At 45.5% G+C, this 18,910-nt stretch overlaps 4 protein-coding genes across 8 annotated transcripts in view; 1 reads left to right on the forward strand and 3 right to left on the reverse strand.

Annotated features, from left to right (window-relative positions):
* ube4b (ubiquitination factor E4B, UFD2 homolog (S. cerevisiae)) overlaps positions 1-4,331 on the reverse strand; it is a 30,788-nt gene extending 26,457 nt beyond the window's left edge. For all 3 annotated transcript variants that reach the window (XM_056600233.1, XM_056600241.1, XM_056600249.1), the window contains exons 1-6: positions 3,999-4,331; positions 2,755-2,974; positions 1,944-2,079; positions 1,580-1,667; positions 566-710; positions 69-294 (exon numbers count right to left, since the gene is read on the reverse strand). In XM_056600233.1, coding sequence (XP_056456208.1) covers positions 69-294; positions 566-710; positions 1,580-1,667; positions 1,944-2,079; positions 2,755-2,974; positions 3,999-4,022 — 839 coding nt within the window. In that variant the 5' untranslated portion in view covers positions 4,023-4,331. The remainder of the gene's footprint in view (positions 1-68; positions 295-565; positions 711-1,579; positions 1,668-1,943; positions 2,080-2,754; positions 2,975-3,998) is intronic.
* Positions 4,332-5,757: 1,426 nt separating this feature from the next.
* rbp7a (retinol binding protein 7a, cellular) lies at positions 5,758-8,154 on the reverse strand. The gene is made up of 4 exons (XM_056600305.1): positions 7,768-8,154; positions 7,010-7,188; positions 6,719-6,820; positions 5,758-6,597 (listed from the first exon to the last, which is right to left on the reverse strand). The coding sequence occupies exons 1-4, from the start codon at positions 7,838-7,840 to the stop codon at positions 6,511-6,513; spliced, it is 441 nt and encodes a 146-aa protein (XP_056456280.1). The 5' UTR covers positions 7,841-8,154; the 3' UTR covers positions 5,758-6,510.
* A 112-nt stretch (positions 8,155-8,266) lies between these two features.
* nmnat1 (nicotinamide nucleotide adenylyltransferase 1) lies at positions 8,267-12,612 on the reverse strand. Of its 2 annotated transcripts, none has more exons than XM_056600271.1 (5): positions 12,472-12,612; positions 12,060-12,178; positions 11,079-11,223; positions 10,646-10,755; positions 8,267-9,524 (listed from the first exon to the last, which is right to left on the reverse strand). In XM_056600271.1, the coding sequence occupies exons 2-5, from the start codon at positions 12,154-12,156 to the stop codon at positions 9,085-9,087; spliced, it is 792 nt and encodes a 263-aa protein (XP_056456246.1). In that variant the 5' UTR covers positions 12,157-12,178; positions 12,472-12,612; the 3' UTR covers positions 8,267-9,084. The 2 variants fall into 2 exon arrangements, with proteins under 2 accessions (XP_056456246.1, XP_056456237.1); XM_056600262.1 differs by having other exon boundaries at positions 11,079-11,262; positions 12,472-12,608.
* A 7-nt stretch (positions 12,613-12,619) lies between these two features.
* Positions 12,620-16,414, forward strand: lzic (leucine zipper and CTNNBIP1 domain containing). Of its 2 annotated transcripts, none has more exons than XM_056600282.1 (7): positions 12,620-12,730; positions 13,149-13,270; positions 13,406-13,541; positions 13,636-13,734; positions 13,939-14,034; positions 14,510-14,591; positions 14,692-16,414. In XM_056600282.1, exons 2-7 carry the CDS (start codon positions 13,170-13,172, stop codon positions 14,745-14,747), a joined length of 570 nt encoding a protein of 189 aa, XP_056456257.1. In that variant the 5' UTR covers positions 12,620-12,730; positions 13,149-13,169; the 3' UTR covers positions 14,748-16,414. The 2 variants fall into 2 exon arrangements, with proteins under 2 accessions (XP_056456257.1, XP_056456267.1); XM_056600292.1 differs by having other exon boundaries at positions 12,695-12,868.
* The last annotated feature ends 2,496 nt before the right edge of the window (positions 16,415-18,910 follow it).

Consider the following 18,910-nt stretch of genomic DNA (forward strand, 5'->3'; position numbering starts at 1 on the left):
CACTTTGAGATTCTTGAATATAAAGTGCATTATAAATACAATTTATTATTATTATTATTATTACTTGCCTGGACAGAGAGCTGGCGCCGAAGGAGCCCGCGCAGGGGGCCATGGGACTGCTGCCCTGGCTGGGGGGGGGCACCAGGGTCAGCCGGCGGTCGGGGGACTTGGCGGCGGCGATGGGCTGGGAGGTGGCCGTCAGGCTGGAGAAGGGGTTGGGGACGCGGGACTGGCTGGACATCAGGAGCGCCTCCATCAGGATCTGGCCAATCAGGTCCTTGAAGTCAGAGTACACTGCAGTTCCAGAGGACACGAGGGGGACACGAGGGGGACATGAGGGGGACATGAGGGGGACATGAGGGGGACAAGGCTTCATACAAACGGCCAAACTCTTGGACCCATTCACAGAACGGATGAGCTATGCTGCAGGAGATGTCCTGAACACCCCCCTACCCAGATCTGTTAATCCTGAACACCCCCATACCCAGATCTATTGATTTGGGAAAACCGAAGCCGAAGCTCTTTGTGAAATGAGATCCCGGAAGGAGTGGACCCAGTGACCCACCGTCTTTAGGGCTCTGGTGGAACTCGGCGGCCAGCGAGGGGAGATAGATGACGTCGCGGTCCGGCTCCTTCCAGGACACGCGGAGGATCCTACAGATGAGCTGCAGAGCCTGCTCTTCAGAGACATCTGAGTTGGCCGAGGACTCCTGGCGCAGACGGGAGGGAGAACCATGGAACGTCAGAAGGCCTCCATCGGTAGTGAGACTGCTAGGCAACCCGCTATTGTGGTCAGGTTATTTCTTTAACCCAGCACACGTGTATGTCTGAAACATGCTAGAAAATGCCTGTTAGTACTTAGGCCTATTCCCTACTCGTTTTCTTCAGCAACCTCTAGTTTACCATCGCGTCAATTTTATACAAAGCAAGCTACAGATATCGACGCTTGATTCTCGTCAATAAGTTGCGTGCAGGGTTTGACCACTACACCATCCTGCCCCACATTATAGGGGATAGCAATCAGAATCTAAAAGCATCACATCCAACTAGTGGAGTGTCAAAACTGTAGCCATGTGCAATGTTAATATAGCTTCTCACTGGCTTGGCCGATTGGTTTTCAAGAGGTCAAGCCCCATGAAAGCTAATTGGCGAAACCACAGAGGGGCTCATCTCCCCATCTAAAGAGCCAGGACGCTCTGTGCACCAGACTCCCATGTCCGTATTTAGGAGAGACAACCTTGGAAAGTGCTAATGATTCCACGACTGCGGCTGTAGCGAAATGAAGAGCAGATAATGAGAATCCCCAATGTAATGCCACAGGCCAGCTGACTCATTCATTTATATCTTTAAAACCAACCACAAATTAGAAACAGAGCAGCAACAATGGAAAGTCCCCAAAGTGCCTTTCAGAAAACACAATGGGTTTCTGTTTCCTGCAATCGGTGCGTGTCCACACCACAGCGATGTGAAGAAGCCTTTGACGAGCATAAAGTGGGCCAGGCAGAGACGAGACACTGACAGTCACGGGACTACAACGCTGAGGGGGGCAGGGGGGGAGGGGGGGGGCTGCTGGCTTTACCTTCTCAGCCAGGGTCCTCTTCTCCCTGCGGTCGCTCTCGTCCACCTCCATGTTCTCGATGCCCGAGTCCACATCCACCTGGGACATGCTGGGGGACAGAGAGCCGGCGTTAGGTCTGCGTCCGTCCCCGACCTTCTGGCTCGACAGCTCTCTACACAACATGCTGCCTAATCCTCCATTATATTTAAGTCAATTAAAAGGTATTCAGTAGAAAATAAAATAGAAATGTTCCTAAACCTATGCAAACATGTTTGGGAAACAGGAAGCGTTGATGCAACAATGTACTATCCTGCATGTTCTTCATCAGACCTCCCACATAGCTGCAAGAACAAGGCGCTTTCTCGCTGTGAGGAGGAATCGTCACCTCTTTTCACAGGAGGCGGTGTCGATGTCCATGCTCTGGGAACGGGACAGGCTTTGGGACTGAGTCTCCAGGCTGTTGGAGGGGGAGCTGGAGAGAGAACTCACTCCTTCACTGCTCTGACTCCCATAGACAACCCCTGGAAGGAAGACAATGCAATAAATCAAACCGCTCCCAAGTAAAATGACAGTTTCCCATTGATTTGAAATCGCTTCGTATATTTAAAAAAAACATTGCTTTGTGGAAACTGGGAAGACTATATAGACACCCAATGATAAAATTGAAATGCAATTAACATTGCACTAAATTACACATAGACAACTAAATAAAGAAATACTAAAAAGTGGGAAAGAAAAACTGTAAACATTGTAATGGTATGATCTAGTTATTCATCATAAATCTGTGTCTCATAAAAAACAGCATTTATGAGCAGCTATAAAAATAGCTAATTATACAACAGAGCCATTAGAGCCACACTGTCTAATTACATTCATGGGTCAGATGTTTCTAGAGCTCTGTATGTCTGCTTCCTATAATGCAAAAAGGCCTTCCCTGAATAACAAATGGTGACGAACTGACGCTGGCGAGCACAATGCACAGCCACAGCTGTTATTGTCTCCAGCAGTTGACCTGACACCGTTTCAAACCCATCTATTCTAGATCGATGTTGGGGCACCCTCAGCTTTTGCAGTATAAATAATCAATACCATCAGTAGTGAACATGAATGAGTTGCAACGTGCTATTATTAACCCCAAAAAATAAGTCAAGTGTAATTTGAGCTCCATTTCTACATGTTGTTGTTTGTGACCATACCAGAGGCCCCCATGGGGGATGTGGCCGGGGTCCCACTGTGGACATTGAGCCCCAGGGCCTGAGAGGCGGCCGGGGGCAGGGGCTGGGATGTGGCTCCTGAGGGTCCAGGTAGGGGCCCCGGCGGGGTCTCTCTTTGTGGGGAGGTCAGGGGTGTGCTGAGAGGGGTGCTAGGCTGAGAGGTCGGTCCTCCTGCCAGTCTGGCCAGGCGCCTTCTGCGGATCTGGACATGAACCCATCGCACAACAGAGTCAGTAGGTTTAACATAAGAAGTGAAGGGCCGATAACACGAATAACATGAATGGCCTACAAATTAAAGAATACATTATATAGAATGCACAGTAGTTCACGCAAGGTGCGCTACTTCTAGAGCAAGTGAAAAGCGGTCGTTTAATTTCTCCGTATTCCTGGAAAACCGTAAAAAAATATTGCGTCTTTATTTACTAGTCGCGTTCATAGCCAGTTGATAGTAAGAAAGAACGATGTAATAAAGCATACACTGAAAACAAAGTGGGGGAGGGGGGGTTGTAACCCCACTCCGCGGACAAAAACAACTAGAAGGTATGCTATCAAATACATTAATCATTTGGTATAGTCGGCCAATAGTACCACGGTGTTCCTTTAAATGGCAGCATAATAATAATAATAAACCAGGCTCTATCAGTATTATGAGGTCAGTAAGTGGATCGACCACAGAGCCCGACACAGAGCCGGTTGCACAATGGTGGCCGTCTCTGCTTTTATGCTGAGTCGCCTCACAAGCTACTTTCAAGCTAACGAGCATCAGCCTAATATGAGCCAGAGGCAGGGAGGCCGGAGACCAGAGGCAGGGAGGCCGACCGCAGGGATGGGTAGAACACAACATAATGAATGGATGAGGACATGTATGGATGTACTCCATACATGTCTCGGTGTATACGTGTGTACGTATGTCACCTTAACCCGCAGCCCCACAGTGAACGTTAGCGGATCTAACGAAGAACAACACATCTGTACCCCGACACGCACACCACCCGTAACCCTGAGACACCCCTCAGAGCTACACCGAGGACATTACAGCTGTCACTCAGAACAGAACATTAGAGCTGTCACCCAGAACTCAAACCTCACAAGTCGGGTAGTAGCGGCTGGTCTGCTAGCTGCCGTTAGCTCACCAGCTAGCCAATGGGACCCCGCTACTAAACCCGATCTCTTCTCTCTGTCCCGTAACAGTCGTGAGGAGATCAGAGTCCCCAGTTTTAACTCACCTCATCGGCACTGAGCTCCTCCATGGTTCCTTTGTGAAGTGTGTTCTTTATATTCTCTGAGCCGTCTATATGTGCCAGCCAGAGCCAGCTAGAAGCTAGCCGCTTCTACAACCACAGCATAGTCACTCGTTAAACAAAGAAGTGTCAGTCTGGATTGTCTTTAAGGTAAAAGTTATAAAACCGAGGCTATGTAGATGGGTAGAGGCGGTTTACCCAAAATATATTTTGTTCAAGGGTATTCCGCTAAGAATGAAACAAATAGAAAAGTGGCTACTAGCTAGCTGTTATACGTCAAAATACAGGAGCGGCCATTTTGGTTTGGTGTGTCACGTGACGCACGGACGCGTCGTTTATCACCGCGCGCCCGGCAGCGAATTTGGCCACCCCAAGACCCGCCCTACTCCGTCTGTGATTGGCCGGGTTGCATGCAACTCAACTGGAAGCGAACCCTTTAATAATAATAATAATAGATTCAATTTATATAGCGCTTTTCACGTACTCAAAGCGCTTTACATAGGGGCACAAAAATAGATAAACAAGAAAAAAAAAAAAAAAGTTGATGGGGCTAGGGATAGTGAGTGGGGTAGGCAGAGGAGAAGAGATGAGTCTTGAGGCGGGACTGGAAGATGGTGAGGGACTCAGAGTCACGAATATGTTGGGGGAGGGAGTTCCAGAGCCTGGGAGATGTCCTGGAGAAGGCTCTGTCACCTAGGCTGTGGAGTTTTGATGTGTGGGTGGAGAGGAGACCGGCTGAGGAGGATCTGAGGGCCCGGGGGGGTTGGTAGAGGGAGAGAAGATCAGAGAGATATGGGGGGGCCATATGGTGGAGAGCTTTGTAGGTGAGGACCAGGAGTTTGTAGTGGATCCGATGTGAGATGGGGAGCCAGTGGAGATTCTTGAGGACTGGGGTGATGTGGTGCCACGCTTTAGTACAAGCTTTAGTACAAGCTTTAGAACTCTACGGTACCCTTGCTGTCACTCTGTGAGCATTCGAGAGCGTCACAAAAGAGCTCTCTGTCCCCTAACCCTAGCAGCTAATATAATGCCAGTAAAAGCGCGGTAGTCTCATCGATAAACAGTAGAATCAAAGATAGGGGTGACGTGTGTGACGGACCAAACAGAAATAGAGGCGGAGCCCCGGCGGCGGTGAGCCGGCAGCGGGCCAGGGCAAACAATCCCGGGTAACAATCCCTTTCTCCTCCATGTCTCGGTTCAATCTGGACTTCAGGGAGTCAAAGCCAAAGTTCCTTCCCCCCAATTCCTTCTCAACCATGGCCGAGATAACCCCCACTACGAGTCTCGTTTTAGAAGTACCAGAGACGTCAGAGAACCCGACGCAGTCTAGTCTTTTCACCAAATGGGAGCTTTACCAAGCTTGCATTATTGTGTTGCGTGTTATTCGCCATAACAGCAGAACGGTTATCCAAATAACAAAGAAGTGTACAACACTTGCGTTACAGTCGCACAGTCGTAAGCGAGCCCATTGTCTCAATGGCGGCCAAAGTCTCTGGGTGGGCAAAGCAGAGAAAGGGGAGGTAACTTTGCCCCTTATGACGACATATGGGGCAAATTCCAAATCGGCCTGTCTGAGCTTTAATTTTTACAAAGGCGAAGCAGGTTACCCAGTGCTCGATTTACACCTAACGCCATTTCTAGCCACTGGGGGACCGTAGTTAGGCTAGGGGAACTCGTATTAATGTTAAAAAGCCTCATAAAGTGATTTTCATGCCATGGGATCTTTAACGAACTGAACGAACTGAAGGAACTAATCAAAAAACGACTTGTGATAGTGAAGGGAACCGAAAGAATTGATTCCTGATCCTGGAATATAATCGTTTTGGACATGATTTGAGAACACAAAAAGAACACTTCTGTGTCGTTCGACTGTACTTGACGATGCAAATTTTTAATTGGAACAGTACTTGGGCTACGACGGAAGTACACAACTACAGAAAATAATGTATTGAGAAACGGCCAGAAGGTTACCCAGGTGCACAATGAGAAGATCAATTGTAGCTAATTATATTTAAGCCATTGAGATAAGAGAGTATGATGCAGGACAGTGTTATACACAATAATAAAGAATTACATGTATGTATTAACGTACATGTTAGTTAATCTGCAAAAGTTTGGTATACAGATGTAAGATGTGTTAATACTTAATACGTGTTAAATCTGACATCTTTCTTTACAAATACAACGTGATCATAGACAAACAAGCTTGGATGAAGACCTCAGAGCTATAATATTTATTATATGATATAACAGATTGTATGTTGTTATAAAATAATGGGTATTAGTCTGACATTCAACCCAAAATAGTGTCCAAGATTACCTGAATAAAAGACAAGAGGGAAAACTGATACAACATTGCCATCTAGTGCCAATAAATATACAACATCAAAAATATATTGTAAGGCCATAGCCGTACAGCTTCCCTAAAGGACGTCAAAAGAAAGGAAATATAGGAAATAAATATAATATACACCAGGTGCATTGATTTGTTTTTTCTTCAGGAATCAGACTTGCAGGAACCGTCCTTTTCGCTTTCTTTCTTCCTAAAAACTTGCCTGCAGACCTGTCCTTCACAAAACAGCTCCTTCAGAGTCAGAGAGAGAGAGATTAAATGCTATTCAACACTTTGATTAAGATCGATTTAAGATGTTTCGTATACTTAGCCCAAACTACCACTAGCTTAATGTCTTTTTTATATAGCCTACCAACTGAAGCTTGCCATCTTCGATCCAGTGAGCCCATCCACGGTTCTGCTTCTGTCCAATCTGCTCACACACCAGCTTCTCCCCCTCCCATCTCACCAAAGACTGCAAGGACCGAAAGGATGAGAGATGACCAATCCGATCCATACGCCCAACTGAAGACCGTACAGTAGGTTGCAATGAAAAGCCGACACATTAAGTCAACCAAATGCAACAATAGTGAACGCTCCTTCAACCGCTATTCTATATCCCCAGAATCTCAACAACAGACCTGTCATTGGTCACGTCATATACCTTAAGACGCTGGTTATCAAGTCCTTTGGTGACCTCGTCAAACTGGTGTCCCACGGTGAAGGAGCAGGTGTAGTTCCTCAAGGCGCTCAGGGTCTTGATGCAGCAGACCCCCCCCTTCTCCTCGATCACCTTCTTCTGCTTCAGCTTGACGGCCGCCTTCCTCAGCGTAGAGCTGACGCCTGGGGCGGGACACGGGTAAACGTCTTCATTCCAAGGCTATTACTGCAGAGCCTCAAGGAAGTGAACAGCCAGCGCCGAGGACAATGCAACCACCACTACTTGAGTGCATGACAGATATATAACCTTTGGGGTAAAGGGTAAAGTGCATTGTGTTTGGTAAGAGTATACCTGCTATAGGACTATATATAGAGCCCCACGCCTTGTCTGTCATTTAAATCCAGAGATCATTTGCTTTCATGTCATCCGACACTACATCTTGGTATGTTTATCTTAACTTAGAAATCAGATATAATAAGAAGATAATAAAATACAATACAAATATCAGTGGAATATCAGCAATATGTGATCTATGCAGCGATAAATAAAGCAAATAGAAATAAGAAGTGTTATAATGCCCCTTCTCAACAGGTCTTCCTCAGTCTACTGTTTAAATGTGTCTCTTGGAGATAGGGGTTAACATTCGAATCTCATTTCAATATGTGCATGTGACCCTTTAAAACAGTAGTTGTGGATTCATCGGGAACCATTCATACCAGACCACGGTCAAAAGGATCCAAACCCAACCGCCCAGCACTCACCCAGAGCAACCATGTATCCGTCAAAGTTGACGTTGCTGACCATGTCCCAGGTGCCACAGAGCCCGGCCGCCATGTTGGATCAGGACAGAAGCTCCAAGCTGCTGGAGGTGGTTTGGGAACGTCGACACAGACGGGCTGACCGACACCTGTAAGGAGGCAGAGAGAATGTGTTCAGTGTGGAGAACGAAGGCTTGTGGAGTCGCGTGGGGCGGGTTGACTTGGGTTGGTTCTTCGGTGGGTTGGTCATCCAGACGTGTCAGACAGGTCTCTCTGAACGCTGCATGCAACCAGACAACAGGTGGAATTAGAAGAAATCATGCTGGAACAAAATCAACAGCTGGTGTGAGCCAACCACATTTCAATGAGAAACAGACCAGACAGGCTCATTCATTGTCAGGGTGACAAGACCGTGCAGGCAGAGAACCACTCCCACTGTCACCCTGGAGAGGGCGAGGCCTGGTTGGGCATCAGTCCATCAAGAACCGTCACAATGATCAAATCAACAGGTTTGCTCTTTCATGATGAAGGATCAATTCATAATTCTACTAAAATAAAGGTTATTTTGATATTGTGATTGTTTTTGGTGGGTTGTCAAGGTCTTAGTTAAATGTATCCAAGATGTATCCAGGATCTCACGGCATCAGTTATTGAAGTGTCTATCGCTATCTCTCCATCAGGTCATGAGCCTGAGAGGTGTCTGAGAGGTGAAGCCTTCAGTTTCAAATCGACCCAACCATAACATGTTGAAGAAAAACACAATAGCTGTGATTGTGGCACTTTATTCCAGACCAGATAGGAAACTGCAATGTGACGTAAAAATGTTATAAAAAGCACAGATATACAAAGAGAGTGCAGTACATTCTATTCAAATTCATCAGAGCCTTCCTGTGCCTACATGTATATAAATAAGTTGTGCATTTAAAAAACCTTGGTAACCTATAGTTTAAAAAAGGACAAGTTATCCAAATCTTTTGTGTTGACAAGCATGTTCTTATTACTCTCCTTCTAAAATTCACAGCAACCTACATCCACAATTATTAGGGCTTCACCCCCACAGTAAGAACATCTTATTAAAAAACTCACACCTTGGACGATAAACACCTTCAGAAACACAACCGAACCGGACTCAATGCTCCCCTGATCGTTTCTCAGGCGTCCATGTTCTTCAGCTGGGGCCTTCTGCTGGGGCCTTCAGCTGGGGCCCTTAGCTGGGGCCCTCAGCTGGGGCCTTCAGCTGGGCCCCTCAGCTGGGGCCCTCAGCTAGGCCTCCCAGCAGAGGGGCCCAGTATCAGTTGGGAGCTGAGGGGCCCAGTATGATCAGCTGGGGCCCTCAGCTGGGGCCTTCTGCTGGGGCCTTCTGCTGGGGCCGGCGTCTGTGTACCTGGCCAGAGGCGCCAGCACCACGTCGGCGTTCTTCTGCTCGCTCTGGGCGCTGTACAGCTGCTCCTCCTTCACGTACGTCACCACGGCGTCGGGCAGCAGGTAGCGCACGCTGCGGCCGCGTCGCAGCGAGCGCCGCACGTGAGTGGCCGAGATCTCGTTGGTCACCCACTCGCGCACCAGGTGGATGCTGCGGCGGTGGCGCCACAGCACGTCCGACTGGTGGATGAACTTCTCGGGGTCGCTGCCGCCGCGCGTGACGCACACCACGCCGTGGCCCACCAGCTCCTCCACGTCCTCCGGCTTCCAGAGGTTGGGGACGCCGAAGGACTCCAGCACGTCCGCCCCGCACAGCAGGAAGAGCTGGGGGGGCGGGGCTGGAAGAGAGAGAGAGACAGAGACAGAGAGAGACAGAGACAGAGACAGAGACAGAGACAGAGACAGAGACAGAGAGAGACAGAGACAGAGACAGAGACAGAGACAGAGACAGAGACAGAGAGAGAGAGAGAGAGAGAGAGAGAGAGACAGAGAGAGAGACAGAGACAGAGACAGAGAGAGAGAGAGAGAGAGACAGAGACAGAGACAGAGACAGAGACAGAGACAGAGACAGAGACAGAGACAGAGAGAGAGAGAGAGAGAGAGACAGAGACAGAGAGACAGAGAGACATAGAGACAGAGAGAGAGAGAGAGAGAGATTCTTACGAACAAAATCATAATAACCACAATAGGTATCCACAGATACGCTGTGAATACCTAATAATACAATAGCAGCAATAATCAGTCAGCTTTTCAACAATTGTCTTCCTTGCTATAGGCCTACTGGAGTCATGTCAGTTTCATGTCCAGGCACCTTGTGTTAAAGTCCTGAAGCTCCCTGATCCTCAAACCCTTTCACCTGATGCCCGGTGTTCCTACATCAGAGACACTCAGGTGTCTTTTGTAACACGGGCGTGATGAGGAACACTAATCCCAAAACAATGAGGGATCAACAAGACCCAACACGTCACATGGTTTCACGTCATGCTTCAGTCGGAGAGCGGGTCACCGGGGACGACGACGCACACGTGTTGGCGTTATGTCGTTCACTTTAGGCTCCCTGGGAGACAACGAGACAGCACTGGCGATTTGTTTCCCCATCCTGGCCTTCACGCCAACGTTCTTTGACTCTTGTCTGACATTGTCTTTTTTTAAAGACCAATAGGACATCATATTATAATATCAGAAAACTCTCTGAACTCACCAATATTTTCTCCTATAAACTTACAATTTTGTTTGACCAGATTTTGGTTAAACTTTTAAAGGGTTCACTAGTCTATGACGATGTCCGTTGTGCGTATCCTTCCCGTTTGCCCTTTGTTATCTGTGGGTCATGTGGTCACTCAGGGAGCCGAGGTTCTGCCCTGCGTGCCTTCATCACCGAACGACCGGTAGCCGTTAGCCTTTAGCCGTGGTGGGCCCCTGACCGAGCCCCGGGTCTTTGTGCGTTGGCTTCCCTCACCCTCGTTGATCGAGGGGTGCTCCTCCTCCATGCGCCTCTTCTTCCCGTAGGACACTGTGTCGTCCTCGCCCTGGTCCCGCTGGGCGGCCTTCAGCTCCTCGTAGTGATGCCTGGGGCCACAGCAGAGAACCACTCAGAGCGGAGCTCAACAAAGTCTTCTGTACACAGAATACTTTGACATAGTTGGACCATATTTCACCGCTTCACTCGACACCAGACAATATCAGCCATAATCGAGTTAATTGAAAATATATAGGCTATGTAACTAGTAGACCTATCTATGAAACTGTAATAACCTTAAGTATACAGTTAGAAGGGCGTTAGAAGAAAATCTGCAGAGATAAGAGTGTGACAGTAAGCATTGTAAATAACAAGATGTGAAGCATGTTAAATATACTTGATTATTTACTGAGACTGGAGCTATTCTCCTCACCTAACTACTTTGGCCGTCTCCACCCAGTCGGGCTGTAAACTCTCCCAGGTATTGACCTCGATCCAGTCTGAGGTTTTCGTAGCAAGTCTTGCCATCTCCACACGATGGCGGGCCTCGATCAACCCTTTCTTCCTGTAGCCGTCACCTACAGGGGAAATGATTCCTCTCACCACACGGTATTTTTCTGAAAAGTGAATTGAGTTAGTTGGTGACACAGGGAATAGAGGTAGGGGCGAGGCCAAAGTATGGGACACCTGCTCAGGGGCGTAGCACCAAATTATGGGCCCTATAAGAAGTCCTGATGCGTCATGACGTCTGGGGCTAGCTAGCCTATATAATAACCAATGCCTATTGGTTATTATCTATCCTGAGCCTAATAGCTTAGTATTAATAATAGCTTGCTTCAAATCAGTAGCCTGCTGTTGCAATATTAGCCTACCATACACTGTATTTATCCTTTACCTTAATAACAAAGGCCTTATCATTTGAAAGTGTAGCCTATTGTTTGCTCTTGCTTGGGTTGTCTGTTTGTTTTAGCAACGATAACGGAGGTAGTTAAGAATGGGGTTTCATCTTGTGAACCTGACTTCCTTCATTTAGTCTCCTCTTCACCTTTCTCTTCTGAGAGCCAGACTTCAATTTATTTAACTGTGGCTTACTGGCTTTGACATATTGCAGCATCTCCATCTATGAAAAGTCTCACCGTAAGCAAGTGAAACGCAGTGAAATCAGCTGTGTGGACTGAACCATTTTTTCACTTTTTGAAAGGGGTGTTAACAGAGTAGTCACAACAGTCTTTAAATTTAACAATAATATACCAATTTATTAAACTAATACTCTAAGTTTGCGTTTAGATCTATATTCATCATGACATTTTGTTATTAAACTATTTGAACAACACTCAAAAAATACACCTGCTGGAAATAGGTTGGACTCGAGATGAAGGGTTACGATTAAAAACGAAGTAAGTTCAGTTTGTACCTGTGTCTTGTAGATGATCCCGGGCCAGCTCGAACATGCGGAGGTGCATGTTGGTGATGGGGTTGAAGGATCCGCAGGCGATCAGGACCACTTCCATCTCATACTCCAGTGAACTTTGACTACAACATGCAGAGGCGAACACAGAGCTGTAGATACAATCAGGTTCCTCGGGGACGATTGGACGAAGCATCTGCGTCCCCTTTTACTAAGGGGACGTTTGAGAAAGGCTCGTTTATAAAGGAAAACTGGAGCAAATGCAGGCGTTAATCCAAACCCATCCCACGGTACATTCATCAGGTCACATTGACATTACATTGACATTACATTGACGTGACATTGACATAACATTGACTAATAAATCCCACCGTCACAAGTTCGACAGTAATAAAAGTAGGACCTTTTCTCCACTTACGTCAGGTGATTGGTGTAAGGTTTGAGGTTATGCTTCAAACCACACTAAAGCACATTAAATGGATGGAGGATCTGGGGTTTCGTTTTGTCTCCCGAAATGTACTTCCTCCAGGCACTGTCGAGGGGCGGGAGATTATGATATTGAAGGAATCTGATTGGTCGAAAGACCAGGATGTGGAAAGCCGCACCCACAACTGTCGAGGTGCATTCAGGAACACTACCGTCGGATCAGCTTACAAGTTGTGGCGTTTCGTCAGAAGGTTTGCAATATTTATATTTTTATGTCTGTTTTAATTGTGGTATGAACAGCATTTATCCATTACGATATCTGCCGGCATAGCTTTTTATTCAAGCCACATAAAGAAGCGTTCTGGGATCCTCCTGTTGACAAAGAGCAGGTCAGATGATGTGTTGATGTGTTGTTGATGGTGGTTAGCCTGCTAGCTCAAGGCTGTGTTTTATATTAGATCATTAGATAAAAGGATCCTGATTATCCCGTTTATGGGGTTTCCACTAACCCTCGAAGGTTAATGTTAGGTTTAGGGGTAGCTGTCCGTCTAGAACTGTCTAGACGGGCTGTGCATGTTGGGTTAGTCAGTCGCCAGTCGGAATAATGTCAGTAGTGAATAATGTGTCGCTTAACAATTCGTTGACATTATTATTTTCCCGTTTGTCCAGACCTGTCCTCCAGACAACATCATGGCTTCACGGGGGAAATCTGAAACTGGAAAACTGAGGCAGAACATGGAAGAGCAGCTGGACAGACTGATGCAACAACTGCAGGACCTGGAGGAATGCAGGTGCTCGTTAAATAGCTTTCATCAGATCCCATCCCAGTCTCCGTTGTAGTGGGGTTTAGAGATGATTCATTAGTCAACAGTCTCTCCCTTGTCATCCAATAACCACAACGGTCCTATGTGGTGTTGGTCTGACAGAGAGGACCTGGAGGAGGAGGAGTACGAGGAGACCAAGAAGGAGACGCTGGAGCAGTTGAGCGAATTCAACGACTCCTTGAAGAAGATCATGACCGGGGACATGACCCTGGTGGACGACCTCAGCGGCATGCAGCTGGTAGGAGCAGCCTGCGACCCCTTCACATGGTGTAGCACCGATACGTTGTGAAGGTCTCTAATGCACAGACCACGGGCCCTCCATCTTCTAACAGGCGATCCAGGCGGCCATCAGTCAGGCCTTTAAAACCCCAGAGGTCATCCGAATGTTCGCCAAGAAGCAGCCGGGGCAGCTCCGGACGCGACTAGCAGAGGTTTGTTTCCTCTTTCCGGTCTTTCACCTTGTTTGTTTAATACTGATTTATGTATTGATAGGTTGTATCTCTTCTCTTTTATCATGTTAACTGATCCATAAGAAAAGTCTCGATCGAGCTAGACCATCCAATATCTCTATGCAGGTTCTGTGATGGTAGTGTGATTGCATGTGTTTGCCTAATGGCGTCCTCATTGTTGCCCAGATGGACCGAGATGTGATGGTGGGCAAGCTGTCGAGGGACGTGTATGTGCAGCAGAAAGTGGAGATCCTCACTGCCTTGAGAAAACTGGGCGAGGAGGTCTGGCTGCTCTATGAGTTCCTCTGGCTCCTCTAACAGGGACTTGTTGATGATTTAGTGACTGATGGTTGTGACTCATGAATTTCCAGCTCCATTTGTTTATAGATAAATAGGTGTGTGTGTGTGTGTGTGTGTGTGTGTGTGTGTGTGTGTGTGTGTGTGTGTGTGTGTGTGTGTGTGTGTGTGTGTGTGTGTGTGTGTGTGTGTGTGTGTGTGTGTGTGTGTGTGTGTGTGGTATTTGGTGGATCATTTATTCCAAAAGCATCTTATGATACCGTGAGTGCACCCATTCTTAGCATGGCTGGCACCAGGGGGAATTTAACCCTGGCAGCATTAATGCAATGCTCTACCAATTGAGCTGGACAGTATCACAGTTTGAGTCTCAATAGAGACTATAGTCATAATAATACATAGACATTAAATGCAGGGGTATTGTTTGTGTTGATTTTGTTTGTTGTGTACGTTTATTCTGCAGCTCACTTCCGAGGATGAGAGCTTTCTAACGGAGAACGCCACAGCGAGCCTGAGCCAGTTTGAGCGAGTCACTGCAGATCTGGGTGAGCATCATAGGGTTAACCTTCATATACATAATGGCTTCATGATCAACAACCCCTGCTCTCCTGAAAGATGCATTTTATTTACCTTTTTCTATTTCAGGGTCAGAAGATAAGATTATGGCTCTGGCTAGCTGCGGTGTGAAGACCAAGACGTGAGAACACATCACTATCGACACAAACCCTTTCTTTGCTTCCATTGACGGAGAAAAGGGCCAGATGAGTATTTTATAGCACTGAGGTTTTATTCGTCCATCATGCTTTCTAACAGTATCCGTCACAAACCGTTTCTGGTCTCATTAGTCGATATGATTGTAACGTCGCTGGACACATATTTGGAAGTTGGAGGATTTGTTTAGCATATTTTGTGTGTACTTTTATTTCCTGCCAGATTGTCTGTCTTTTTATATTGAAGGTGGTATAAGTTGTACAAAGGAACCACTATTATGATCCATCCTTCTCCATGCGAGTTCAATCATACATTGATGGTGGGGTTTCATTTAACCCTTGTATTTTAAACTGCTCTGCTTTTATTTTTATTATTTTATTTTGGTGTTAAACGATTTTATCCGAACCTAATTTTAATATTGACTTTTAATCGATAACGGATTGGATACTGCTTGGTACATACCGCTTGGTACATATCACTTAACCATTTATTTAATCATTATTTAACGTTTTATTTTGCATTATATTTTAGAAACAACCAGTCATTGGTTTTACAGGCCGATGCAGATGCCAATATTTTGTGCCAATATTCTATATTTTTGAATGTGATCCTTTTCATGGAATGAAATTCTGATCAACATTAAAAGAATACATTGCTGCCCTTAAATTACATTTTTCTAAACAAAACTAAATGATATAGGAGGCCAGCATGCCCTTTCTGCATTGTGTAGGTGAAATGTTTAAATTTCCTATATGGAATCAACCCATCGCTCATGTTTCGAGGTCAGTGCCATCGACATCTTAATGTCCTGTTCTTAGCAAAGGGCCAATATCTATGAATAATATGAATGTCGAAAGACGATAAAGAATGAATAAACCTGTGAAGAGAAGTAACACCTTTGATAGACGCTGGACCTTCTCAATAGTTAAGTTAATGTTGTGAATACTATTCAGTCACTTAGCAGAGGATTTTATCCCCAGCAGCAAACAATGTGAATACAGTTCAGTCGCTCAACAAAGAGAACCACTTTGGCAAAGTCAGACACCCTTAGCACTATCCGGCTATTCATTTTAACTGCATTTGTGGTTTGATTATACATTAGTCACGGTTTATTTTGATACTCAGTAGCGTATATATTTACTATTCTTACTTTGGTCCTCTCTAGCCGCTCAGTTTCTACCGTTAATGATTCTGCCACCGAGGGGCAGTAGTGAGCTGATTATAAATATATTGTTGCCTTACCAACACCAGCCCCTAGGACCAAGATGGATTGGACCCTGTTCAGTTGTTTGTATCAGAAAAATTATCATGTGAACGTTTTACTTACGTTTTTACTTACTTACGTTTCTACTTTAACTTTGATTGTTCTCAGCCTCCTTGGTCACTTTGGTGGGAAGCGTCTGCTGAATCTGAAAACAGAGGCAACAGTCCCGAGAAATAACACAAATAAGTCGACAACGCGTTTGTGTCCCATCTCATCGTCCTTTATTTAGTTTATGAGCGAGCATCAACTTTACTACAACTAGCCTTCCAATTGGTAGAAAAGTGAGAGCAGCCCCAACCAGCAGAGAGGAAGCGACGATCGGACCACTTCTGAAGAGGCTGACACCCTCCATTTAGAGCCAGGTTTGAACAGAACAACCCCCCCCCCCCCCCCCCCCCCCCCCTTCCCAAAATAAAATCTTTTGAGTGGAGTGAACGTGTGAAACATTTTGGAGAATCAGTAGTATACAATGGCTGCCTCTTGCTCTGACCTTTAACTCCACGTGAAATATACACAATGTGCTCATGCAAATCAAAATACCCCCGATCCTCAGAGTGACTGTACGGCTGCGTTCGGTTTATTAGGCAGTGAAGTTCAGTTTCAATGAGAAGAAGTAGGCTATACAAAATATTAAGGGGCCGATTAGAATGGATTTAGACCAGAGAAATGTCAGATGCAAAAGTTATTGGGAGTAAACTATAAGCATCAGATAAAGTGTATGCAGCGTGAGTTGATAATGCTCCTTTTGACAAACGGTAGATGAGATGTCTAAAGTGTTTGACAAAATGACATTGTGAGCATTTTTGGAGGGAACAGATTTATATACTCAGATTCTTGTGAATTCCATGCTGCCCCCAAAACTTGTCAGCAATCAGGCAATATTACAATGTTAAATAATTACCTTCCACTATACACAAATAGGTCAACTTTATACCCACTTAACTCTGCCTAAAGCAATTCAATAATGTACATATTTTTAAGAGGTGGATTCCGTCAATATGATTCAGAACAATAGCTATAGAATAGACAATATGGATCTAATTTCTCTACACATCCAACATGGACACATGACGCTTATGTAAAACCTTTTCACTTTTAATAAAACTAGCGGTGCACTATCATACCAACGTAAAGTAAAAACAACAAAAACAAAATTACATCCCCCAGCTCTGTAACAAATCTAGCGTTAATTAATTACAAAAAGAAAAAAAGGAGAGAACGAAATACAAATTAGGAACCAACTTTGCCACGATTACATGAGCGCGGATGTTAGGTTAGTCGTGTTAATTGGTCTGTTAATGGGTTTAAAAGGCACTCCCAATCGTCCCGCTGGAACCTGGCACCTTTCTGAGGGCCCCATTGCTGATTAAGAGGAGGCTGTTCATCACATTTCTCCGCAAAAACATTAAATATGTCAGGAGTTTAAATCACATAACTGGCCTCTCGAAATTCTTCAAGAACGAAAAAAGCATGTGTTTTTGTTTGTTATAAAGATCACCATTTTATATGGAATAGATTTGCATGCAAAGCATGTGATCCTCCGTGCTGACGTTCATGATATTACAGACCGTAGTACCGGTTTACGTTACGTTCCAGGCCAACATCGACCGTGCAGAAAACTATAAAGGGAATCATGACGATGAAACCTGTTCAATGAAAGAGGCGCCAGATAGAAATCAAATGTGATGAACAACAGCCATGTCAGAGCTGGAGAGATTGAACATTATTTGTATAATTGTCACACTCAAAGCAGAAGGAAAATAGGTTTACCAAATGTAAACAAATACCTTAGAACAACCCTACAGTACAGTTCTGTTGTACAATAAAATCTAGTGATCTACGGCAAAAAAAGGTTTTACTGCAGTGTCAGTAAAAAAGAAGAGACAAAAATGATGTGATTCCAAGGCGTTGGCCCATCATAACATGTGCACGCCTTCCTCATCATGTTGAATTTCGAAACAAACAAGTTTTAAGAGTTAAAGAGAGGAGACTAACTCGAGATTAAACAGCTGTGCCATTAAAACAACCCGCCACTGCATGTATTTATAATCCTCTTTAGCGATGACGCAGTCGGAGAAATGCTCGTGCATCCTCTCTGCCCTCGACAGAACCACCGCCACCTGAGGCTGTTCGATGCGCACGCACCCGCTTTATCGGTGGGACCGGAGCACGTTTAGAACGCACCCTCGGAGCGCTGCTACACCTGCTCACAGCAATGGGTTCCGTCTCTCGCTCGGATAAGCCGGGATGAAAGAGAGATTGTTCCATTTTTATGGCCGCCAAATCTACCGGGGAATGAAATACACCGCTGCCATGACAACGGCCCTGCCACCTGTGCAAGCGAACCGCGTGTGAAGCGACACGAAAAACAAAACGCAAAACATTACCGTCTACGTGAGAGAAAAGCCAAGAATGGTTGCGAAAGGGATTACGTATGTATATATATATATATATGTATATCTAGATCTAGATAAACATATATAGATATAGTTATTTATATATTGGAGAATGAAGGATGGACACCTTTTCTATGGAAACCACTGGTTTCAGACCTGGGTTCCGTATTATTTTTGTTCGCGCGTGATAGAAGGAGCTTTGAAGGTCTGCGACATGCTACAGCACGTGACACAAATATCTACATTACATACTGCGCCATTTTAGATATTGGACCCTATGCTTTAGGCCGCCACTAACACATCAACTAATTGCATGGTTTATTCATATTTACAAAACCTTTAAAAAGCAACTTATTTCTCTACACATATGACTTCTGAAATATTCTCATGCACTATAAAGGAAAAGACAACAGAAAATCATGGGCTATTTGTTCAAAGCATCATCCTGTATCACTCTCTGGACCACAAGTCCCAGCAACACAATGTCAAAGCT

This window comes from Gadus chalcogrammus, chromosome 1 (assembly GCF_026213295.1).
Source record: "Gadus chalcogrammus isolate NIFS_2021 chromosome 1, NIFS_Gcha_1.0, whole genome shotgun sequence".
In the NCBI taxonomy this organism is placed as follows: Eukaryota; Metazoa; Chordata; class Actinopteri; order Gadiformes; family Gadidae; genus Gadus; species Gadus chalcogrammus.

What these genes read in the sequence shown, in the direction of transcription:
- rbp7a (XM_056600305.1), bottom strand. Translation starts at nt 7,840, where the DNA reads ATGGCGGCCGGGCTCTGTGGCACCTGGGACATGGTCAGCAACGTCAAC. An exon ending in CGGATACATGGTTGCTCTGG is followed by an intron (nt 7,189 to 7,767) that starts GTGAGTGCTGGG and finishes GTCCCGCCCCAG; the next exon opens with GCGTCAGCTCTACGCTGAGG. An exon ending in AAGATGGCAAGCTTCAGTTG is followed by an intron (nt 6,598 to 6,718) that starts GTAGGCTATATA and finishes CTGACTCTGAAG; the next exon opens with GAGCTGTTTTGTGAAGGACA.
- nmnat1 (XM_056600262.1), bottom strand. Translation starts at nt 12,156, where the DNA reads ATGGAAGTGGTCCTGATCGCCTGCGGATCCTTCAACCCCATCACCAAC. An exon ending in GGATCATCTACAAGACACAG is followed by an intron (nt 11,263 to 12,059) that starts GTACAAACTGAA and finishes TTCACTTTTCAG; the next exon opens with AAAAATACCGTGTGGTGAGA. An exon ending in GAGACGGCCAAAGTAGTTAG is followed by an intron (nt 10,756 to 11,078) that starts GTGAGGAGAATA and finishes CTGTGGCCCCAG; the next exon opens with GCATCACTACGAGGAGCTGA.
- lzic (XM_056600282.1), top strand. Translation starts at nt 13,170, where the DNA reads ATGGCTTCACGGGGGAAATCTGAAACTGGAAAACTGAGGCAGAACATG. An exon ending in CAGGACCTGGAGGAATGCAG is followed by an intron (nt 13,271 to 13,405) that starts GTGCTCGTTAAA and finishes TTGGTCTGACAG; the next exon opens with AGAGGACCTGGAGGAGGAGG. An exon ending in TCCGGACGCGACTAGCAGAG is followed by an intron (nt 13,735 to 13,938) that starts GTTTGTTTCCTC and finishes ATTGTTGCCCAG; the next exon opens with ATGGACCGAGATGTGATGGT.